The sequence below is a fragment of the Xenopus laevis genome, chromosome 2S, assembly GCF_017654675.1.
Source record: "Xenopus laevis strain J_2021 chromosome 2S, Xenopus_laevis_v10.1, whole genome shotgun sequence".
NCBI lineage: Eukaryota > Metazoa > Chordata > Amphibia > Anura > Pipidae > Xenopus > Xenopus laevis.
In genome coordinates this window covers 61,820,144-61,846,611 of record NC_054374.1, presented here as the reverse complement: position 1 = coordinate 61,846,611, position 26,468 = coordinate 61,820,144, and the positions used below count along the sequence as shown (strand labels likewise).

At 37.2% G+C, this 26,468-nt stretch overlaps 1 protein-coding gene across 2 annotated transcripts in view; it reads left to right on the top strand.

Moving 5' to 3' along the window:
- dhrs11.S (dehydrogenase/reductase (SDR family) member 11 S homeolog) overlaps positions 1–26,030 on the top strand; it is a 60,330-nt gene extending 34,300 nt beyond the window's left edge. The window contains exons 3-7 of one of the 2 annotated variants that reach the window (XM_018248420.2): positions 1,429–1,523; positions 19,581–19,710; positions 21,589–21,681; positions 25,004–25,069; positions 25,795–26,030. In XM_018248420.2, coding sequence (XP_018103909.1) covers positions 1,429–1,523; positions 19,581–19,710; positions 21,589–21,681; positions 25,004–25,069; positions 25,795–25,836 — 426 coding nt within the window. In that variant the 3' untranslated portion in view covers positions 25,837–26,030. 2 annotated transcript variants of the gene reach the window in all.
- Positions 26,031–26,468: the final 438 nt, after the last annotated feature.

Below are 26,468 nucleotides of genomic sequence, written 5' to 3'. Positions count from 1 at the left end.
GGCAAAACTTTTTGTCCCTCTTACTATTTTCAAAATGTTTGGAGGTATGTTATAGGCAATCTTATCCCTATTTATGTGAGTGTAATCTTTATCAAGGTAGATATTTATTAAAAGGTTTTACACTATCCTAAGTGCTTTTTTTTTTTTTAGAATCAATGGTGTCAACAACTGGGAAGAAGGAAGTATTTTAAGGCTTGCTGATAATTTGTCGGTATCCAACCTCCTCTCCTTTAGGGTGTCCATTACCAATATTGGTTTAAAGGATAACCTAACCTCGTGGGTTGTGTAAAAGAGCACTTCCATTCTTTCTGAGAGTGTTATCACAAAAAGGTGTATTATAAAGTACAGTGAAACCTCCATTTTCAGGGGACCAGAAAAAAATGGTGTAAAATCCAGGACAATTTAAAATCGGGGAAATATATTATGCATAATATATAGGTGGGACCACAAAACAACAATGTAAAATGGGAAAACTGCTGATTACTGCTGATTCCAGAATCCAGAAACTGCTGATTTACTGCTGATTCCAGAATCTCAAGCCACGGAGGGTGGATTATAGAGAGTGTTGAGAATTCACCCCAGGGAAAAGTTGAATGGCCAGTCCCCATAAGGGAACAGTGTTTTTTAAAAGTGGGATAATTCCTTTACTTTAGTTAATACTTATTCATATCTGTAATACATTTTTGAAGACTTCATAGGAGCAAATTGAATAGGCTTCTAAAGTCAGTTTACCATTCTCAAAGGAAGGTATGGCCCACCAAGCTACATGGGTCATTGTGGCTGTTGTGTAATAAAAGTGCCCTTTAATTGTATTTATATTCTTCTCTTATATTTTTATGTGCCCATAGGGTAAAATAAATTCTTTATTTTACTCCACTCTAGTGTTTGTAATGTGTTCAGTTCAGGGTGAAGTGAAAATTTTAGAAGAATGTATAAAATCAGCTATGGGATCCCTTAAAGAAACGGTAACATCTATCAATGGGGCAGCCATTTAAGCACATGATACAAAGCAGATAACAGATAAGCTCTGTTGAAAACAGTGGGATTGCACATAGTTTATCTGTTATCTGCTGTGTAACCTTCGCCCTTTCGCTCATCTCACTTTGGAATGACTGACCCCATGGCTACACAACAACTTGTTTATATAAACTATAGTTGAGTACTGAAGCAAGCACACCAGTATTTATTTTCTTACTGTAAGGCACTTTAATTTTTTGTGTTACTGTTTCTTTAAGTGGAACCCTTTATCCAGTAAACTTGTGATTACAAAGGCCATCTTATTTATGCAAATGGTTCTAGTTTTTAAACAAGATATCCCTTTTCTTTGTAATAATTAAACAATAACTTGTACCTGATCCTAACTAAGCTGCATAAATCCATATTGACGGCAAAATAGGGATTTCATTAACTTGATGTTTTGTGTTCCAGGTTAATGTCCTGGCACTCAGTATCTGCACAAGGGAGGCCTACCAGTCTATGAAGGAAAGGAATATTGATGATGGCCATATCATAAACATCAACAGGTAGGAGAGGCTGCAGCCTGCATCACAGTTTGGGCTAGATTTCATTCATGGTGTATAAACTCACTTCTGTTTTTTGTTGCCCTTGTATTGTTTTATCACACTACTAGTCATGATCATGCCTGCTTGTCTGGTTTACTTGAATCATGGGTTCCTTCATTTTCATTTACTGGGTATTCCTGCATTTGTATTATTTTATCACTTTGCTTACCCTGCAATTGTAATCAGCACACGCACCCAAAAACGCAATATTTCTTGGTACTATGAACATATACATTGAAAATCTTGTTTTGATCCTCTGTCAAAATATGCACAACCATTGCATTTTTGTGAATTTACAAATTGCCCGCCTGCTTCTGCACAAATTGAATTTAATGCTACATGTTTTACATAAATGCACAGCTGTAATGACAATAAAGCAGTTGTTTAATGTCACATGGTAGATGTAGATGGTTATGAACCGAGGTGTCTTACATGGGTTTTATCACATGTTTACTGTAACTGCTGCATAGGTACCATACAGAGATCATATTCCTGCCATATTTATGTGATAATTATATATGTTTACATTTATCAGTACAATATCATCTAATTAGCCTTTCCTTTATTGTAGATTTTGTTTGTTTGAGTACCTAATAGATTAAGAAAAATCTGTGACAGAAAGTACTATTTCTTATCTGCATATTTTGCAGATAAGACGGAGGTCAAGGAGCACACGCCACAAGTTTGCTAAAATGAATGTGCTTATTGATGCAATTCATTTCTTTTTTGATCTACCATGTAGCTGCACTAGGCACCATTGGGTCTGTTCATTCTCTTCACCTCAATAGTGCTCAAGTACATGTATTGACTTGCTCCAAAACAATCATGTTAATGCTGTCTTATTGCCATGAGCGGAAAAGCCGTGCCAGGTCTAGGTTTGGGGGTGCTCAAGGCAAGTAAATACTTCAGACAGGCTGAAATTAGCGGTACACAGGCGAAAGAAATATGTGCCCAGTGCCCCCAGCTTTGCGCCCGAGGCTATTTCTGTCTACCCCTTGATTCAACCCTGGCTGGGAGTGATGCAGTCCCGATTCTGAGAATGTAAGCTGCAAATTTTATTTGATTTGCGAGCACATGCAATTTCATTCATTTGCAATTATGCTGGGATTTCTGGATAAAACCAAACATTCTATGTATTTGCATATGAAAATTGCACTTTCCACAGTGTACTGCATTTGTAATGACTAATGAAGGTCGTAACCAATCTACCTATAAGTTTTAAAAATTCTATTTTTTTGGTACATTTTGAAAGCTTGTTTTTTTTTATTGATCAGGTTTGACCGTTTCAGTTTTCAGTGAATCTGTGTGCTTCCTATATAATAAACATTATTGTTTGTGGGTTGCGTTGGTGTTCCTTTTATATTTGCTTCTACCCGTCTATGTTACTTCTCACTGCAAACATCTGTGCATTATCAAAACATCTGTATTGGTTTATACACATCATTTAGTTTCCATAGTTTTAAGTCTTAAATATTTTTATTTATTTATTTATTTACTGGTATGGAATGAAATTGACTTGATTTGCTACAAATGAAGAAATAGTATGGAATGTTTTATTTAAACATGTTCATCATTGGTTTTATTTAAACATGTTCATCATTGTTAAACCAATCATCTCATTCCCCTCAAAAGTAGATGAACACTCGTTTTGTTTCATCATGCATGAGGTATGTATTTTCCAATGACTTCATTGTTTGTTTAATTTAAAAACCAATTTATTACTTTCCTTACTGCTAAGCTGTTTGTTTTTCTTTTTTTTTTCCAATCTACAGCATGAGTGGCCATAGAGTTGTTCCAACTGCAGTTATGCACTTTTATTCAGCTACAAAGTATGCTGTAACAGCCTTGACAGAAGGCATCCGGCAAGAGCTCAGAGAAGAAAAGAGTCATGTCCGAGCCACGGTAAGTTTAAGAATAGGAAAAACATTTTACATCAATGTATTATTGACTGCAGAACTTTCTAAAGTTGCTAACAAAGGGAACACACTGTCAACACAGGATGGAATTTTAAGGTGTCACGTGCAGTGAAAGTTGAATTTACACATTAAAGTCAGTTATGAAAGGAAATGTGGCAGTGCAGGGCCTGATACCCCAGACAAGCCTTAAAAACTGCAAACTACACCCCTGCCCCATATGTCACTGCTTTAAAATGTAATTTTAAACATCAGCTTGCTTCATAACATCTTCTTCTTTCAGGAGCACACTGTTCATGTGCATCTCTAAAGAGTTTTTTTTTCAGATTTATTCTACAGGCATGGGATCTGTTATCTGGAAATCCCAATATGCAGAAAGCTCCAAATTATGGGAAGGCTATCTCATACAGACTCCATTTTCATTCATTCAAATTTATTAAATTGATTTCCTTTTCTATATAATAATAAAACAACTAAGATGTAATTTATCATTATTGGCGGCAAAATAATGCTGTTGGGTTTATTTAACGTTGAAATGATTTTGAAATAGACTTAAAGTATGGTTATCCAAGTTTTGGAAAGAAGTGTAATTCCATTTATATAGATAGATAGATAGATAGATAGATAGAGAGAGATATATATAATTCCATTTAGAGAAAGCACTCACGGCAACTCAGCAAGTGTAAGCATGATAATAAAAAGAACTTTATTTGTCCATAATTATATCTACACGTTTATATACACAGGAGATCGTCATCAGGATCGTGCACAGGAAGTGAAACCCCAATTTATTTCACACACCGCCGATCATTGTGCAAAACTAATTATTACATCATCCGCTCAGTGCTTGTGTTAACCCATTATAGTATTAACATTTCTATTAAGACTTTGTAAAAGAGTTTTTGTAAAAATAGGTGACACATACAGTTACCCACACGAGTCCACAAGGAGCTCATTGACCCTTTATCTGGCCCAGGAAGCAACAAATATATTATCAATCCTCACTCTAAAGGGGGATACATTATGTAACAAATATGTATCTAAAAAGGGCAACAATAGCCCCTACCTTTCAACACTTAAACAATGTATCATTATTTATGATCCCATCTGTATTAAGTAACATTTAAATCTGTAATCACACATCCCCACTGGCCATGTATTAATTTCACATGGACCATAAGTAACTGTATATCAAACAATATATACATATATTACAATATATTCCCTCAGACAACACACCTCTACCAAATATTGTCCCTACAGTGTGTGAATTATGGTGCAGCTAATTGGGACCTATCACCCTTATTTCTGATAAAATATATACTATAGAGTGATAAAACACAAAACAAGAACATAAAATGAAAAATCACATATTCTAGGAATACTCCACATATAAATCAATATATAGATCAATTTATGAATCAGTTCAGGAATACCCATCACTAAAGAGTCCACGTATAGTCCTAAAAAGAGTATGATATAAATAGAGACCTTTGAACTCCATCCGTATATTGCATCAGTATCCACTTTTATCCAATTAGTTATAACCATTAGTGTATCTTCCATATTGCAATTGCTACAGTCTCGCAACTCATCATAATCCAAATTCATCATAGTCCGATTAATTTCAGCAGGGAATATTTACATGACAATCCAACAGCAACCAAACTCATAAGAAGCAAGATAGACAATACATCTCATTTAACCCTCTAGGGCAGGGCTGTCCAACTGGCAGCCCACGGGCCGTATGGCCCCCCCTTATATGGCCCTCCACATCGAAGTCTGCCTGCTGTGTCTGTTTACCATATGTAAGATTTAAAAGATATCACTACAGAGGTTAACTGGCCCCTACATTGTATAAACCTCAAATTCAGACTAATCCCCTGTATTGTTCACACCTGGGATCCCCCTGCATTGTTCACACTTGTGACACCTCTATTGTTCATACCCCTAAAGACTGTACTGTTCACACCTGAGACCCAGACTGAAACTGCCCACATTGTTCACCTGTTCACACTTTATACAAAATGCTAATGGGGCACCAGCACTGTGTCACTGTATGTAGTACATATTAGACTGGTCCTGATTCCTGTCTCCTGCTCTGTTCCCTTCCCTGTGTGTGTCATACTTTGGTATTTGTTCTGGGGGTTTGTTAGCATTTGAAAATTATTGTTAGTGGTCCCTAAGGTGTTTAATCATATGCTGGGGTACTGTATTATACACAGGGGAGGAGGAAGCATATGGATTTATGGGTATGTATTAATATGATTTAGCTGAGTGACATCCTTACCAGGGCAGGCACAAGGTAGTTTGGCACCCTAGGCAAGAGCTTCAATCAGTGCCCCCCTGTCCTGCATTACCATTTCCCTCCTTACCATGATGGTTTTTAAATAAAGAGAGCAAGAAAATGTACCACACTTTTTCATTTATATTATTGCCCCCCCATACCTGTACCAGCAAGCTCAGCAGCCATCCATCATACGGTCCTCCAGCAGCCATCATATGTGCAAGGCTGAGAGCAGCGAGAGACACACCAAGCAGCCCCCCAGCTCTCTGCCTCTCTCTGTCACCCAACACATCAGTGACGTCATTGACACGTATATGCACATCGTGGTGCACCGCACAGAACTTGTACTTGCCGGCAAGAGGGAGAAGGTGAAGGAGATGGATTACACCCAACTGGGTGACCATAATTACTGAAACAAATTATTAAATAAATGCTTGAAAAAAATGAAAAAATTATCCCTTTAAATCCCTGCAGTGAGCACTAACCATTTGGTTTTTTGGTGTGCTATTAATCTGGACATGGTCTTGCGGTAACATGGGTGTGGTTTAAAGTGGGTGTGGTTTAAAAACAGGGAGTGGCTAACACTGGCTTCCGTTATCGGCCCTCCACCATGTAGATTAGAAAAATTCCTGCCCTCGGTACCATAGAAGTTGGACAGCACTGCTCTAGGGGCTATTGTATCCAGAGTCCAAATCCATTTAGCTTCTCTTTGTAGTAAAAGTTAATCTCTATCCCCACCTCTCCAAAGTGGTGGAATATGATCAATTAATACTGCTCTCAAAGATGGCAGTGAGTGTTTACGTATCAAAAAATGTCTAGCCAGTGGGATTTCAGATTTACCCGTTGATAATGCCTGGCGTATTGAAGACCTGTGGTTATTCATCTGGATACGAAAAGGGGTTACACATTTCCCCACGTAACATAAACCACATGGACTGACAATACAATATATCACATGGTCTGATGTACAAGTCAGTCTGTGACATATCCAGAGCCTCTTACCATTGTGGGGATGAGGAAAAGTTCCACCTATCCATAGACATCCACAAGTCTTACACCCCCCACAACCGAAGCACCCAGTCCTGCCAACTAGCAACCAGATATTCGTGCCCTTACTCTGTAGATCGGTCCTCTCCAAGAGATCTTTTTGAGATCGACCCCTAAGGTAAGCACATCTAGGCGGAGTCATTTTAGTGAATGGTAGCTTAGAGACAAGGTGCAATATCGGCCAGTGTTGCTTAACGATTTTGTTGACCTGTCAGCTCACAGGTGTATAACTGGATACAAACACGAGGTTTTCCCCTGGATATTTATCACCTTTCGCCACCTGCTCCGATGTGCTTGTCTTAAAAGGCTTTTCCATCTAACCATTAAGGAAATCAAACGAGTATCCTCTTGTATTAATCCTGAACACTCTCAGAAATTGTGTGTATGGGACGAATAATTATGGACGAATAAAGTTCTTTTTATTATCATACCTAAACTTGCTGAGTTGCCGTGAGTGCTTTCTCTAAATGGAATTATAACATTATTTGTTAGCACCCGGCTCACACGCTCTAGCACCATCCACTCACATATTGTTCACAATAATTTTGTTTTCTCATTTTTTATTTTAAACAGAGCAAAATAACAAATGGGATTATATAATGTACTGTAAGACAGTACATTTGTACTGCCATAAAGCAGTTAGCATTTAATGGTCACTTGTTCAAAATCAAACATCTTATTGGTTGCCTTTTATTACATATAGGGGTTTGTTTAAATGTGAACCCACCTTTGTAAAAGGAGACGAGGCAAGATACTTAAATTAACAGGTAAACAGGCACAGGCTAATTATATAAATGTCTGTAGTTTATATTGGGGTTTTAGGTTGACATGACTAAAGCATGAAAACCCATCCCCTTAAAATTACTATAGAATAATTTCAATTCATGGAGTTTTTAACCCTTTAATATAATTTACTGCATGTAAGAGGGCTATACATATATAGCATATACTGTTTATTTACTTATGTATTATAATGACATGAAATCTCTGAAATCTTTTTGTTTCTTAGAGTATATCGCCAGGTCTTGTGGAAACTGAATTTGCTTTTAAACTCCTTGATAATGATCCGGAGAAGGCTGCTGCAACGTATGAAAGTATAAAGGTCAGAATGACAGGCAACTGATTAGTATAGATGAATGAAATAAGCATTTAGTTTCAGAAACCGCATACTGTACTTTCTCTAGTGGCACATAATTGCTAGTTAGTAAAATATAGAAACTGCATTGAAGGTATGAATTATTGTTTTTTAGCTTGTAAATATCTTGCACCACCCAGGGCTTACTCCAATTGATCAGTTACAGCAAATACTTTCTTAAAACATGGCTGCAATTTTATTATGGCTTAATATTTGTGAATTTAGTCACAATAATACCAGCTGTAGGGGATAAAAAAGATTGTATTTTGCCGTTTTAAGGGCTATAGAAATCATGGTGTTTTCTCAACTGCTACAAGCACTGGAAGCAGTTTCCTTTTTGTGTGACAAAAAGTCACATGATTTTTAGGATTCAGTTCGGCCAGGAGCTGGGATTCAGCGAATCCTGTATTCAGTGCATCCATACCATAATCCTGTGTATAACATTGGCAGGTGGCTTACCATCGTACTTCAGGACTGGTGAAGATAGTGTTAAAGGAACAATGACACCAAAAAATGAATAATGTACTGTTGTTCTGCACTGGCAGTCTTGAACTGGCCCACTGGGATACCAGGAAAACTACCGATGGGCCCAGGTGTCAGTGGTTGAGTAAAGAGAGAAGTGAAGAGAGAAGAAATAATAGTTTGAAAAGTGGGCCAAAGGTCTAAGGTTTTCTGATGGGCCCCTCGGATCCCACTCCAACACTGTGCACTGGTAACTGGTGTATTTGCTTCTGATACTCTACTATAGTTTAGATAAACAAGGTGCTGTGTAGCCATGGGGGCAGCCATGCAAAGGTGAAAAATTAGAAAAGGCACAGGATACACAGGTGATAACAGATAAGTTCTGAAGAATCCTATTTTATACTGCTGAGCTAATCTGTTATCTACTATGTTTCATGTGCTTAAATTGCTGTCCCAGGGATACACAGCAGTTTCTTTTTATAAACTATAGTTGTGTTTCTGAAGCAAACACACCAGTTTTATTAGAGCAGGGTAACAGTACATTATATTTCATTATATCATTCCTTTAAAACATTATTTTTTTGGTGTTACTGTTCCTTTAATGATAGATTAAATTGCAGCCTTATAGTTGTTGGCAGTTGCAACCCTGAGCATTAAGGGTGAAGGGCGTTGGCCCTGGTAATGTAGGAGTAGTAGGGTTGGCATTCATCCCTAAAGTCGTTTCCTTAACCAAGTACATGTACGCATGCAACCGCCATATTCTTATCTAATAAAAACAATTACAGGGTTTAACCACAGTATTCAGGAATGAAAATGATAAAACTTTATTTTCCTTTCTGAATGAAAACACAAATGGAACAATGGTTGGAAATGAGATATAAAATAATTGTATTAAATATAATAACCATTAACCATGGGAAACAAGTGTAATGATTAAACCTATTAAATTGCTTTGTACAAATTCTTGGAAATAGAATGCACTTTTATTCTGTGAACTGTGACATTTTCCATCTTTGTAAATGTGCAGTATTAATCCTAAAATATATGCCTTTAGATGGAAAATATAGTGTATGTTTTAATCCTGCTAGAATAATCTCTATGTAACACATGGCATGCTTTTTATCTTGCAGTGTCTGAAAGCTGAAGATATAGCTAGCACTGTGCTTTATGTGCTCAGTGCTCCTCCTCATGTACAGGTCGGTAGACATAGTTCTAAAACACTCTTGGTCCTTTCCTTTTGGAACATTAAGCAATAGCGTGCAGTTATGACTTCTATTGATTGATATTATACAATGAGATAAATGAAAGCTTCAGATGGCCATGCATGCTAAATCTAAGATTGGCTGTGTCCACAACATGGCTGCTAGGTAATTTTCTACCAATCTACACTGAGAAAAATAGCTGTTTATTGGCAGTCCTTTAGTACTTTACACTATACAAAAGCCAAGCCCTTATTTTTAAATGTGTTTATATTTATTCATATAGTACTGTGTGTGTGTACACAGTGCTGTATTCAATAATATTAAGCCCCACGCCCACTACACAGTCATTGTATTAGGGAAACTTGTAGGGATACAACTTTAACAACCTTGCCAATGTGTAAAAAAAAAAAAAAAAAAAGTCCAGTTGTGGGGAATCCCTTTACTGCCCATAGAGCCTTTATGACAGTATCAAAAGTTCAAATTATTAAAAGTAATAATAATTAATAAAAGATGATGTATCATTTTGGTGCAGAATAAACAATACATGCCGCTCATGGTTATATGATGACCCTTCAGTAAGTAGGTTAAATTCTAGCAGTTAAAATCTATCTGTTAAAAAAGGAGAGAAATAGTTATTCTACTGGAATGAAACATGCTCCTATATCAATTTGCAGGCCCGGATATGTTGAACGGCCACCAAGGACCGGGCATAGGGTGGCAGGATTTTAGGGGGCGACATGCTGCCCAACCACACCCATATTGGTTCAGAAACACTGGGGATATGCAGGAGATACGATCGTTTTTTAAACTTCCCATGCACCAATCCCCATTGCTCCACAAATTTGTGTGAATAAAGGGGAAGGGGACGGGGGCTACAAACTACAGCAGGCCTAGGTGCACCCGCTATGTAAATCTGGCCCTGTCAATTTGACTTGACTGGGTCCAGCTTGCTTAGCCATTTAATCTTTCAATAAGTCAGTGGCCCCAGTGAGTTCACTTGTAGCAAAATCCTTATGTTAAATGTTATTCCCTTTCATTGCATGGCTGACATAGTCCATTTTTTATCACTAATGGACCGCAAGCACAGCCTAAGCACAGGAAGATACCAGCCTTTTAGGTCCATGATTGCACCACTTCAGTTTATTGTAGCATGTATAGAATATGTCTGCACACACTAAATGACCTAAAAAATAATAGAATAATTTTCTTTATTTGCTGGTACCCAAATTACTTGTTCATGAATTAAACTTTTGTTCCCATTATGAGTCCATACAATGTGAACCATGTGACATATCCAATTATTTAGAGTTTTATATTTGGTGGTATTAAGTCATCTATCATTTCCCATTCATTTATATCCCATGTCTGTTCTGCTTTTAGATTGGCGATGTTCAGTTGAGGCCTACTGAGCAAATATCCTAGGGATTTAGCACATGGAAGCTGAGTTTTGAGAGAAGACTTAATTACAACTTAACATTCCTTCAAGGGCTAACTTGGAGGAACATATTAAGGATTCTGACTTTTGGAGACTTTTACCCAAGAAGAAAAAAAAAAGAAACATGGGAAATATATTTTTCTTCTTAATTATGTAACCAGTACAAAAAGTACATTGTTAGCAAAGGAATTTTGTCTTTGTTTTTTGTTAATTTAATTTGTGCTTTTCCCCAAAACTAAAATAATTTAATTGGAATTATGGTTCCAGAACACTTCTTTGGTTTGTTCATCCACATAACGTCTAATAGGGATTGCCTTCCTGTGTCTGTCAGATCCTTCTGAATCAAAATGGTTGATTTTTTAATATTTTGCTTTGGGTCTGGTGATTGTGTGCTCTTCTTCATGAACCTTTTCAATTTTCCTCAATTTTCCTTCAAGAGTTTCCTCTAGGTTTCTATGAAGTCTTTATAACTGGGTACCAAACAAGATTCCGCTTGACTTTTTTTTTTTTATAAAAATTTTGTGTCTGATAACTTTTAATTCAACTACATACATGTATTAGGAAATATGTGTGAAGGAAATACTGTGAGGACAAAAATAGAAATAATTGTTTAAATGGGTGCACCTGATGCTTACACACTATGCATGTTATCTAAATTAAAGGAATGCTTGTCTTTTCACTACCTGTTAAAGGCAATTTAGAACTTGTGTGCTATCACAATAGCAAAATTACCTCTAGTGAACCTTTAATTACTCATACAGAATTATTTTTATGTCTGATTCCGTTAATCGACGTAACCTCATTTTAATACTGTTTTTGCCCTTTTTGGTTGATTTGACTTATTTGAATAACTGTTAATCGGACATACCAGTTAACATCAGTTATGCTACTTGCAAAACAATTGGCTAGTGTTTATGTTGTAATGGCTATTTTGATCATATGGTACAGATAATGGCAAGGCTTAAAATAATACAGGTTTTGGTTCCTTTGATATTTTTGAAATCAGTGGTATAACTATAGGGGAAACACACCCCGCAGCCGCAGGGAGGTCTGGACTGCAGGGTCTGCTTCCTCTATTGCCAACAAGAACCCTCCCTTTCCCCAGCGCTCTCTTACTTGGTGGGGAAACAGAGTGCGGCAGCATGGAGGGATAGTGGGCGGAGTCTGGGCTAGGAGTGGGTGGAGTCCAGGCGGGAAGAGGGCGAGAGGATGGGGATCCGAGTGCGCCGGGCCACTCTGAAGATTTTTTTTCAGGGGGGCCCAGGGCACTCTAGTTTGCCACTGTTTGAAATGTTAGAGAACCAGACACTGACATCATGCCTGGCAACAATACAGTTGGATGGTTTTTTTACTTATTTTTTTAATTACCTTTTTCATATTACTCTCTTCTTATTTTACACTAGTGTCACAATTTTGAAAGGATCTACACATAGTTCCAATAGCTCATGTATTTTCAGCCCACCCTAAGATCACTTATGGAGATGAATGCAACTTCCATAAGACACTTACCAGGAAGTTACAGGATCTACCATGCCATTCATGGTTCAAAAATTCTATTGTAACAATATACAGTCGTTTATCTGCCTAAGGATAGGACTTCACAGACAATTTGTGCATTCCGACGCGCTACGCAAAAACGCAGGAGTCACATCAGATGCGACAGAAATAAGGTAAGTAATAGAAATGTCGGATGAATTTGCAGCGTTCATCTGACGCATCACGTCGGATCATCGCTGCGACACCATCTGACAATGCATTCACTTACGTTATTTCTGTTGCATACAACGTGACGCCTGCGTCGGATTGCGTGGAACTCGTCCATGAAGTCCTACCTTAAAGGTGGCCATACACGTACCAATAACAAGACTGAAAATTTTGATGGTGCATGAACATCATAACGTTAATGCTGAATCGTCAGAAAGGGCTAAATATTCTTTTTATTTTTACCTGAATATCCGACTATTCAACTTTAAACATTAGTAGAGTGGACAAAAGATCTTTCGTACGACCAATGGTTGTGGGGAAAGGTTATAATTGTAGTGTGCATGACCACCTTATAGCTGGCTATACACACAAAGATTAAGTTGTACGAAACAAAGCTTTGTATGATTTTCAGGTTAGAAGATGTCTGACAGTTAATGATAATATCCCTGCATGTATAACATAACTTTTGTACAATTGCCGTCATCGGCAGAACGTAGTCTGATTTGTTCTTTTACTACTTTATCTATTTAATCTGAATGGTAAGTGGCAGGTTGGGAGATTGCAGGGAGATTGCAACTCGCGATCGTTTGTCAGACATGGGATAGAATCTTTCTATTGCCAGCTTTACTGAAGTACGTGACCTCATTATAGCCAGTAACTAGTTTATATTTAGAAAAATGCATTTGTTTGCATTAGACTTAATGCAAGTTTTGTTGTTCCCGAACTGTTGGATTTATACTTATCCTTTTTTTTCTCATGCAAAACACATTCACTCCATGTTTAAAATTGTTTAGCATAAAATGAGCTTTGCAACATTACATGCCTAACCTAATATTTTTTCTAACGGCTTTACTAGAACAGTGCAAGTTTATAGTTTACAGTAGCTGTTACTGTTGTTTTGTATGGTTGGGAAGAGAGCCTCAGCCAAGGCAAACAATATAGCATAGTTTCCACTATTGCTATAATTTATAAACACAAATATACTCTGGACAAATGCTCTTTGCACACAAATTATGCCTTTATTATACTTGTATTAATTCCGCCATGATGTTGGGACTGGATTGGGATATCACTTGAAAATTGTGCATCTTTCTTTGCAAACTTTTCTGCCTTTGATTCCTAATAACTTCATAATGTAAGCATATTTTTTAAATATGCTGCCCACTTCTGTTCTCCTATACACAAATGTTGAGGTGCAAGGTAATAGTGGAAATATATAGAGAATAAGTTCGGCAACACCTTTAATACATGTGTAAAGAGAAGTCCTGGTTTTGCTGGTCTTTTACATATATACACACAGCCCATTCTGATATTGAGAAACTATTTGGTTGACTGGATAGTCTATCAAATACTTCCAAGCCAAGGAAAAAAAAAAGAAAAAAAAAAAAAAATTAAACGGCAAGTACATAATGTGATTCATGTACTCTATCTATATAGCTTGAGATTTTGTATTGTAGAGCTGTGCTTTATAAAATCCTGTGATTGCACCACTGTGATTACATGTCTATAGGCATCCATATTACCTCAAGTCTTTTTATATAAACTTCATTTCTGTGATATGACACTTTAGATTGTATAATTTGTTGACTTTTAATTAAATGTTTTGTTTATATTTCTAACCTTAAACGTGGAAACCAGAAATACTGAGATGCAATCTATAATACTGAAATAAATGCTTATACTCTGAAGGTCTAACAAGCAGTAGACCTTTCAACATGTTGGTCTTCATTGTGTTACAGAGCCTTAAAGCAAATCTACCCATTCCCATTCCTACCAACGGTCCCGTTTTCTGGGGAACAGTACCGATTTTGACAGCTCAGCCTGCAGGCCTGGGTTTTTATTAAAAACACCCAAGTTTCTCTTTGATCTTCTGCAATGATGCCAGCAAAAGATACAAAGTATCTGAAACTTAATTCAAATAAGAGGCTTTTTGGCAGAGAGCCCAGAACACTGAGCAGCTGCACTTCAATACATTTCTAACAATTTACGATACAACAAAGATACAATTGTAACTATTTAAGATAAACAAGACTCTCGGGGGGGGGGGAATGGAGACTCACAGCTTAAAGGAAAACTATAACCATAAGCAACAGATAGTTTATATCAAATTAGGTGGCATATTAAAGAATCCTGACCACAAATACCACAATACTAACTTTAACAGGAAGAAGTGTGGAAGCAAAAGACAGAACTCTCTCTTTTAATTGGCCCATGTGACCTAACATGTATGGTTTGTTTGTGTGCACCGTGAATTCTAGGATCCCAATTTTCTATTCATGATTACCCAATGGCACATACTACTAAAAAAGTATATTTATTATGAAAATGGTTTATTTACATGAAGCAGTTTTTTACATATGGACTGTTTTATGCAATATCTTTGTATCAAGACCTACATTGTTTGGGGTACCGTCTTTCCTTTAAGCCAACAAAAAATAAAATTTAAAGCCTACCACCCTTGTAATTTAGAATTCTCAGCATATACCTATTCTTGCACCTTGAGGCTTGGATGCACATCTGCACAAGGTCTGCAGTGCCCTTCCTTAGGTTATAGTAGAGAAATGTTGGTAATATTCACTTTCACCCTGGGCCCTATCTAATCTAATTAATCTAATAATAATTAACTAATAATACGCGGCGATGCATTTTCCATAGTCACCCGAAGTTACCTCACACAGGCAACTTCGCCTTTTTTTTTGTGTATATATACAAGTGTGTACACATATATCATTTGGCAAAGTGTCTGCACTCTATCACGACTCTTATTCAAGGTGCACAGCCAAAAATATGTACAATTTTGCGACTAGGACCAGCCCTTTCATAAAAACTTGTTTCACATACCATTTGTGTCCAGCATATCAGTCCTCTTGTTGACATTTTTCAAGGTCTTTTATCTTTTTTATTCTGTTTAAAATTACACGGATTCCCAACTTTGTTGGAAACGATAGCTTTGTATAATGCCCATCCAATAACCTCTACCTAGAGGAACTTATTCTATTAGTGCAGGGCCAGAAAAATACTATAGAAACTTGTCAAATAGCACATACTTTATGTTTGCACTAGTTGGCAATTGTTAGTTCTTATAGCTTTGGTATTTGGTGTTTATGGTAAAACTCAGAACATTGAACTTACTGCTTTCAACTAGTTACCTCAGTTGAAATGTAATCACCACCAAATGCCAATTTTCTTCCCTCAAAGTTGTTGGAAGTTGTAGTTCTGCAAAAACTGGAATGCACTGGTTTCCTTAAACTTGCAATAAGCAGGAACTAAACTCTGTTAGTTTCATTGTGCACTACACACTTAACAGTCTAAGGTTTTTTACTGCAAATTTGTTATTGCTGTTTTGCCAGTTAATTATGTCCTATTAATTTGCACTTCTAATTTACTTGGGTAGAATGGTGATGGCTGGGTGACATTAAACGGTAATTTTAGAAAAATGGGTGAATTAATAACATTTTGTCTAATGATATCAATAAAACTGGTTGTGTGGAATATTTGCAGACTGTTGCAGACTGAGTCTTTTTTATTTTTTATTTTTTTTGGGTTCATTAATCGTATCCTGTCATTTATAATATTAAATTTATAGTATAAGAGTAAATGTATAGTTTGTAGTAGCATCTGCATAGCAGCAGCTTAATATTTGGATGCATGTTTGGGTCTGGGAAGTGGTTAATGTGGTACTGGGATGTTAACTGTTCCACAGAAATTACATTCTTTACCACTACTAGGGGTGTATCGGACCCTTTTTTGAGCATTAAAGATTTTCAAAGTTGTTCAACCAAACAAAATCTGTACCCTTAAACATTGCTCGTGACTGATGACATTTTTTTTCCCTCAACTATGCAGATAAGGATCCGGGATTTGGCAGAAGGTTTCTGATGTTCAGATTAATATTTAGATGAAACCAAAAATCATATATTTGGTGCATCTTTAATACTAACCCCTTATTTCATGTGCATGTGTGATCTGAAATGAAATGTTGTATATACCAGCTCTTTTTAATATCAACTAATGCACATTAGGCATCATATAACCCAAATTCTAGTCCAAAATTGTATACAACAATCACACTTCACACAGATGAATGAATGGACAGGTGTGTGAAATGTGTGGACATTGCACAAACGGATTAAGTATTTATTCAAGATTCAAAAATGTTATTGATTTAGTTACTGCTCTAAAAGGGGTGGTTCCCCTTTAAGTTAAATTTGAGTATGTTATAGAATGGCTAATTCTATGCAACTTTTCAGATGCCCTTCATTTTGTCTTCTTTATAGTTTTTGAATTGTTTGCCACCTAAACCATCGCAAAAAAAGAGTCAAAATTTGCTCCAGGTATTGTAACCTATAACCCATAGAAAACAAACTGTTGCAAACTATAAGGGTAATCCTTTTCTCAAAGTTGCAACTGGTTTAGTAACCCATTGATACCAGTCAGGGAATAGCAGTTACTTGTCTGAAAACAAATGTCTGGTTGCTATGGGTTACTTGACAAGTAGCAAGCTAGTAGTGGACAAACAAGACTTATTATTATATTACTATGTATGTTTATACAGGAGTCACTACTACAGCATCAAGCATTCCCAGTATCTGTGGGTGATATGAAAATCAAAAAAAAAAAAGGCTACAGCTTGGCAGTTTTGATCCTTGGTAACCTAGTTTGCAGAGGATCTGTTTTGGTGTTCCTACAGTAGACTTTGTATTTACTCCCTATGTTTTGCTTTGCAAAAGGTGCTCTTCCCTGGGTTAAATTGTAGCCCCAGCATGTGCTGTTTCTAGCTCTGGAGTGACTATTTGCAAATGTTTATTCACCTTGAGAGCCCCCCCCCCCGGCCTGCTCTATTTCTTGGAAAGAAAGGTAAGTGCCTGGGGCAAAGGGAGTTGGCATCAGGGCGGCAAGGACTTCTGGAACGTCCCGGGTGAGGAGATGCACTGGACCTCAGCCCTCCCAGTTTTGCAATTGGATTTAGTTGCAAGTAAAGCTGTCATCATTTGTGACACCTTAATGGCAGATTTATCAAGGGTCAAATTTCAAAGGGGAAAATACTTTGAAATTCGTCCATCGAATAGAATCCTCCGACATTCGAATTTGAAATCTGAGGATTTTATTCATCGTATGATCGTATTCCAATCGTAGTACAATTGTACAATCGTAGTACGTTCGTACTTTGAATCGTACGATAAAATTGCTCTGGAAGGTCCCCATAGGCTAACATAGCACTTCGGCAGGTTTAAGTTGGCGAAGTATTGAAGTCAAAGTTTTTTAAAGAGACAGTACTTTGATTATCGAATGGTTGAATAGTCGAACGGTTTTTACTTCGAATCGAAGTAAATTCGAAGTCGTAGTATCCTATTCGATGGTCGAAGTATCCAAAAAATTACTTCGAAATTCGAACTTTTTGTACTTCGAAAGTTCACTCGAACTTAGTAAATCTGCCCCTTAGTGGTGGACTGGGGTGGTTTATAGGCAACCGGGTACCTACATGGTAAATATGGTCCTGTGTATATGAACTTGCAAAACAATCACTACAGTAATGTAAAACATTATTTAATATTTTACATGCAGAAATAATGTAATAAGCTTGTGGAATGTTTGTTAATTCATAAACATACTTTGTTGTTTTTTTTTAAAAAAAGATCAATTTGTGTTAAAGCAGGGTAAACAAAAGTAACATGTGGAAGAATGTTGTTACCGAAACCATGAACAGCCTTGTCTCAATGGAATAGTGTCACGTATAATGCTGTTTAGATTTAGGTAAGTGTCAGTAAATTGAGGTACTATTTCTATATGAGGAAGCATTCAAACATCATAGGTATACCAAAAAGGAGGCCATATTTTCTCAAAAAGTTAAGGGTAAGCAATTTCTGACAAAGCTGAAAATCTCAATGAGCAGAGCATGAAGACTAAACTGTGGTGTGATAAAACAATACAAATGTTATTCATTTGCATGAAGTGTGATTTGAACTTTCTCGTTGTATCATTCAATTTTTTTCTCTTACAGCATTCAGTATTTCACTTCTGTGGTGCAAAATTATGGCACTGGAAAAACTTTGAGATTAGAATGTTTGCTGTACAGTTAATTTGCTGCAGTTCTGATGTATTCTAGGGTTTCATAAAGCAAGTATTAAGCGTATGCATATTGTAGTTTCCATTCTCTGTGCAGTTACTTGAGCCTAGGAGCTGGCTCACATTATGCTGTATACAGTTCAGAATATTAGTATGGGACATCTCAGTAACCAGTTTCCAATACAGTTTGGTCACCTGTGGCATGCTTGACATGGAACATGATTAAGTTGATTAAACTGTGGTGGATATTTATTAAAATGGTATATAATATCATTAGTTATGTTACGAACATGTATCTCTGAAAATCTATAAGAACAATAAGAAACCTATTTGTGAAACCAATTTCTTAAACATCCAATATAGTATGGGTAAATAATTTTAGCTATTATCCTTCCTGTTCAATATTAGTCAGCATCAGTCAGTTTTAGCTTTGTATCCCATACACTGAAGTATCCAGGGGCTCAGTGATTTCAGGCAGTGGGTTCCTAGGTGCAATTATAAAAAGGGAGGCGGTGGCTCCCTTAAACACTGAGCATTTTAGATCCCATATTGTGCATGAAATAAAGCCAAAATAATGTTGCATGGTAAATACAGAGACCTCTTTGTAGCACAATTTGATACAATATGTTGTAACACAGTTTAATATAACAAGTGGGTTTGTTCCATTATCTTCCAGCTGCAGTCTTAACTACACCTCCTAGATAAATTACAGTATCTCATCACTTCAAGAAAACCGCATTAACTTTTATGACACTTGTTTTTTGTAGTGTTCTTGGCCATATCTACCATTGTGCAAAATATGCTCACTTTTATTGTGCCACCAAGCATACAGTTACGGCACTTACTGAAGGGATTAGACAAGAGCTGAGAGAATTGAAGAGCCATATTCGTGTTACAGTAAGTATTGAGTTCTTGCTTTAATGGCATATGCCATCCACTTTAGTTGACATACACCATATTCTGCTTTTGTAATGTGGGGTTTAAAAAACAAAACAAAAGAACATTAGTGTAACCATTATTGATACCTGTGTTGGATGTAATTTATATGGCTCCAGAGGCTAAGACCTATGGCACATTGTGTATTATGACCCATTCTCTCAGTGAAATCTTTTGTAGTTAAAACAACATTTCCTGTCTGAAGCAACTTCCAAAAGCTATCATGAAAGACAGAACATGTGTAATTATGACTTGTTAAACAATCAATAGTAATCGATAGAAGGAGCACATTGGGGTCAAGAAGGCATTTTCCCTTGTGAAGCTGAATTGTCAACAGACAGCTCATTTCCCCTTTCCTTTAGTATCCACATTGCTTTATGAAGGACAAATCATGTCAAACAAATATACTTCACCACCAGTACAGTGGCAATGCAAGAGGCATGATCAGCGTGACTTGAACAACTTGTACAAACTTAAATTTGAAAAAAAATTGCCATGATTTTCTTTGTATCATTGTATAGAGAGAAGTTGACAATGGTACATTCTGAATTGTACAAAGGCCAAAAGTCTTGTAAACTTCTTTGTTCATTGGGAAGCAGTGAATCCAGGATTTAGTTCAGAATTTAGCTAAATTCCAAATAGGATTTGACTGAACGCTTACGGGGTTATTTACTAAAATCAACTTCTGATTATTTTCTTAAAACCACTTTGACCAGCTTACGTGCACATTTTTACCTAATTTATTCATAAATTAACTCGAAAAATCTGGTGTGGGAAAAGACTGGATAAAACAGGGAAAAAATCCAAATCTTACGATTTTTTTCGGATTTGACTTTTTTGATTATCACCCGAAAACCACAAATTATTCGGGTTATTGTATGAAACCCATGCACATCATGATCTCTTCCAATTGTAAACGGGACATCTGCCATTGACTTACTGTACATGATCAGGGCAGGTTTGAGATGGAGTACTTTTTTATTCAGACTTTTAGCAACCTTAAAAAAATGTACTTCTAAAACTCCAACCAGAAAAAACTGACTTAAGTAAACAACCCCCCTAGTGTTTAGATGAACCAAATTTGACTGACGTTTTATTAATGCCATCAATGGAGCATAAATCAAAGAGGAGACCAAAAATGTGGAAAATACTACACTTGTATTTTCTACCACTTCATAGTACTTTCCAAACAGCATTGTAGATTTTGTAATCTTTTGCACTTAAAGGAACAGTAACACCAAAAAATAAGTGTTTTAAAGTAATTAAAATATAATGTACTTATGCACTGCACTAATAAAACGGGTGTGTTTGCTTCTGTTACTCTACTATCGTTTATATAAACAAGCTGCATGTGTAGCCATGGGGCATTCAAAGCTGAAAAACGAGAAAAGGCACAGGATACACAGCAGATAACAGACAAGCCCTATAGTATACAATGGAATTCTTCAGAACTTATCTGCTATCTACTGTGTATCCTGTGCTTGAATGCCTGCCCCCATGGCTACACAATAGCTTCATTCTATAATCTATAGTTGTGTTTCTATAGCAAAACACATTGGTTTTACCAATGGTGGACAACCGTACATTATATTGTCATTTCTTTAAAACACTTTCATTTCTTGGTGTTACTGTTCCTTAAAGGGTTAAGTGAGGTGTGTATTTGTGGGAGAACAAGGTAATTCTTCCTATTCAACAAGCTATTATATGGAGCTGTGAAGTTTCTCAAGCCTTTGTATGGGCAGATACATTAGATGGACAGAATGACAGGATCCCATCATGGATACAGCTTTACAACATAAGACCATTCCTGATAAAGCTTTTTTCTTGGTACATTTTCAGAGCATCTCTCCTGGTCTTGTGGAGACAGAATTTGCTTACAGATGTTTTGAACATGACCCGTCACTAGCAAATACGCTGTACAGATCACTTAAGGTAACACTTGTGACTTTTCACTTAAAGAAGTTATTTATTCAGATCCGTATTCATAGACATATTGAATGTATACCCAATAGGTTTCATAAGGCTATACTGGCAAAAGCAAAGGGGGTGCTGTAAGATGACATAGACTATTTATTGGGCCTGTGGGGAACTATTTGAACAACTGTAGACAGGGCTTATATACTGGGTGTGTATATGTATGTATGTATGTATGTATGTATGTATGTATATCTAAACTGTTTGCATTTAATGCTGCACAGCACATCACGTTACAGAAAATAAAGGACAGCTCAAATGATAGCAGTAAAAACAGCATACACTAAGGCTAATGCCACACAGGCAGATTTTTGGCTTGCATATAAACAGTTATCATTATTCATTTATATAGAGCCAGAAAGTTATGCAGCACTACATTCATTTTAAACAGAGGTCTTACAATAATTTAACAATAATTTAACAAAAAAGTAAAACCTGAACAAACCTGAACTGGGACGTCAAGTCGAGTGCACATTTAATGAAGACGCACCGAATTTGATGAGGACGGACAGAATTTGATGCAGACAAACCAAATTTGACACTGTGCACGCAGTTCACCCCCCCCCCCAGTCCGTGCAAAAAATTTTGCCTTACACCGTCCCTGAGGCAAAAAAAGTTGGGGACTGCTGGGGAAAAGTACATTTGAAACATAAGGAGGATGAAAACAGTAGGTATTTAATGATAAGTTGTTGTCCGTATCCGTCAAAATGCATTGAATATGCTTCTCTACAGAGTTGGGTCTTTAGGGAGCATTTGGATGGTAAGGGAGAGTCTGATAGCTTGAATCTGTTGATCCGCTGGCGTCTGCCTGCTCCTGTGTCTGCACTTAGAGGCACTGCATCAGCCTGCGTGCAGACATGCTATATTTTGCATTTTTGTTCTGAAACCTGTTTCATGTGTCTGCATCCAAGTTGATGCGGTGCCTGTGAGTTCAGACACATGATCGAACTGAGGCCAGTGGATCAACTGATGATTGGTCTGTGTTTATACACAGGCTGTGAGTCAGCCTCTTGTGGCACTAGCCTAAGTTACAAATGTAAGCTAATTAAACATATTGAATGTAATGCTTACAAGGACATGGGTTAATGGCACTCCTCCAGCAGCATCCTGCATTGAAACCTGTTTTCAAAAGAGCAACAAGATTTTTTTTTATATTTCATTTTGAAATTTTATGTGGGGCTAGACATATTCTTAGCTTCTCAGGTGGCCTCAGCCATGTCACTTTGTGCTCTGATAAACTTCAGTCACATTTTACTTCACTGCAAGTTGGAGTAATGCCCCCCCTCCCCAGGGCCGGAACTAGGTGTAGACAGAAGACACACATCCCAATGGAAGCAATGGTGTGGGGGTGCTGGGCACATACCTTTTCTGCCTGTACTCCCCTAGTTCAAGCCCTGCGGGATTATAAATGCCGCAGTTTTAATAGCACCCTGGGCCTTCCTACAGTTGCTCATTGGGAGGGGATGGGGACACACATCGGTTGCCTGATGCAACAAGGTATTCTAGCCTGGCACTGCCCCCACCAGCAGAACAGAACAGTGGGGAAGGTACCATCTCCCTAACACCTGTATTGCTAAAAATACTCCCATGTCCCACCTAATGGTAGACAGGAGAGCGCCACGCAATAATAAAACACACAAGTCCGGCCATGACTCTTCAGTTACACTAATGAGAAGCAACAAAGGCTTATCTATATTTGTATATTTTATTTATATAGTGCTACCTTTGTTCAGAGCAATGTACAGAAGAACAGCTTATCTGAATGCCGTTCCAATGTGAATTGTTGGCTCTTTCTGAAAGTACATGACGAGGCAGAATGGTAGAATGGATTATTTGCATAGATTAAAAGAAAAAAAAAAAAGATATATGCAAAATATGTTTCTTTTTAATCTATAGCAAACTGTTCTCACTCGCATCATAGTGCCACCTACTGGTTAACAGTTTTCTTTATTTACAATTTTGAGGAAATATTGTTTTGTGAGCCTGCCTTTCTAGAGAGGCTGATCACTGTGAACAGATATAAAGGGGCCCATTTACAAGCCCAAGTGGTTTTTAACCCACTATTCAGCTCTATCCTGAAGAATTATAGTGGAATTGTGTGAGATGCACTAGTATGGACACAAATGAGCATCTGCTTTGAAAAAACACTGTAGTGCGTGGTATTTACCTAGATTTTGTATGGACATGGCATAATTTTGGACACATTTCAGTTTGGAATGGAACCCTGGAATTACTGGAAGGTCCAGACTGGCATTAGTTCCAAAGTTCGGGCTGAACTAGGCTAGGGTTGCCACCTTTTCTGGAAAAAAATACCAGCCTTCCTTTATGTTTATCTTTTTTCCCTATAAATAACATTGGCATCAACCATCAAAAATACCGGACATGTGGCAACCCTAGACTAGGCTGGCGGGACACAGGAAAGAAACACAGTTATGTCCCAAATCCCCCGCTGACCCAGGCTTGATTCCTGTGCATGGATTGTCAGTCCCCCTACCTCTGATTGTGAGACAGCCCTGGTAGGCCCTGAATACCCCAATCCGCCACTGCCAGAGTTTCCTTTTCTGCATAATTCATCAGCAGGCCTGGAACTAGGGGTAGGAAGAAGAGGCACCTGCCTAGGGCACAACGATAGGGGGTGCTGGACAGGTACATGTTAAAGGGTAATTGGCCTATTCCTAGTCCATATTTGCTTCTCTCTGCGGCTCTCCCATCCATCCCCTCCCCTCTTTCACTCTCCCACCCCTCTCTTGCTCTCTCTCCTCTCTGTCACTCTCTCCTCTGTCACTCTCCCCACCCTTCCCTGTGTTGCTGACATCCGGGTTGCCAAGGGCTCCCGGTCATTCCTTAGAGCAGGCTGGACAGTGCTCATAGGCTCTCCCCACAGGAGGAGTATATAAAAGTGCCTCAATGTACACTAAATTTTGCATCCAAACTATTTCTTTGTACTTGCATTTTTAAATAAGGTTGCCATCTGCTGTTAAATTCAATGCATTATGCCAAAGTTATCAATAGGGAAAAAACAAATATGTATGAATACCGGTATTTTTTTTTCCAGAAAAGGTGACAACCATATTGTGTGAATAATTTCTGTCAATTATTTCTGTCTATTGTCTGTATATGTTTAAAATACACTGGGAGGCCTATTTATCATGCTGTGTAAAACATTGCAACCGAACAGCAATTCGATTTCAACACCTACAGCTGACTTCTTGACTTGTGTAATAAAATTCTTGTGTTCACATATTTGCAACTATCATTAATTTACGGTTTCTTTCCATAGTGTCTTGATGGTGGTGATATTGCTAATGCTGTGCTATATGCTCTGGGTACTCCCCCTCATGTTCAGGTAAATATTTACCCTGTACACATTTTCAGCAATACAATAATAGTTTTTCAGAACAACTGATCCTTTATTTTACTTTAAGGCACACTTTTCTAGCTGCAGTGTAAGGTATTTTACACATAGGATGTCAGCAAATTGAATATAGCAAGTTCTATTCACTTCTGTTATCAGTTTGATTGTCCATTCTTCAGTTTACAGTAGCAAAATTCGCCTCTAGCAGGTATATATCTCTTTGCACATATTCTTTTACTTATATTGGATAAAATTAATCCCTATGGTGGAGTGATGAGGCAATAAAAATGAAATCTTAGATTTGTGCTGTCCAGACCTACTGTCTTCAACAAACTGTATTGAAATGCTGAATAAAATGTGGGACTGATCAGATAAGGTGTGATTTCGACCATTGCTATTATATTTTCAAAGTATATGTTAATGGCCCTTCAACGTTTGTTCATCCCAAATCCCCTTCACATACTGCCCCATCTGTGTCAACTGCTAATGACAGCGTTAGATAGCAAGGAATTTTTCAGGGGCCAACTTCTCCAAAGAGCACCTCATTATATTCTATGTTGGCACAATACATTACCATTCAGTAAAAGAAAGAGGAGAGTTCATTTGCCCCCTGAGCTACATGTTGGGTATCGCTGGACTGGAATGTTTCCCCAAAAATGTTATCCACACCAACCCTCCCTCCTTTTTAAACAAAATTATTTTATTCTTTTTTCTAGGTCCATGAACTCATTGTGAGACCAACTGAGCAAGCCAACTGATAACTCGTCATCTATAAATGGGATGAAATAAAAAAGGAAATCAAATCTGATTAACCTTTCCTTTCTTGCTACACTTTCTGAATGATCACTTATAAAACTTATATCTAGATAGAACAGTGATTTATCTGTTCTGTTTATACAAGAGGCTACTAAAATCAAATTTCTACCAATAAATTAACTTTGCATTATTCAAATTCTCTTTATGACATTATGGTCTTCTTTTAAACTTCTTTAGATGAGGATAGGTTAAATGATAGAATTATAATGGCTGAGGTGCAAATGTAATGACCCCTCAAAGGAGAAACGGCTATGCAAGATGCTGGACTGTGAAGCATTGGCCAATACAGACTCATTTTTAAAGTTTGTAAAAAAAAAAAAAGTAAAAGAAAATATTTCTCCCCCATAGACTCTATTTTATCCAAATAATCCAAATTTTTTAAAATGATTTCCTTTTTCTTTGTAATAATAAAATAGTACCTTGTACCTCATCGAAACTAAGATGTATTGAATCCTAATTGAAAGCAAAGCCAGTCTGTTGGGTTTATTTAATGTTTTTTAAGATTTTATTATTTAATGTATTTTAAGATTTTCTAGTAGACTTGTGGTATGAAGATCCAAATTACAGAAACATC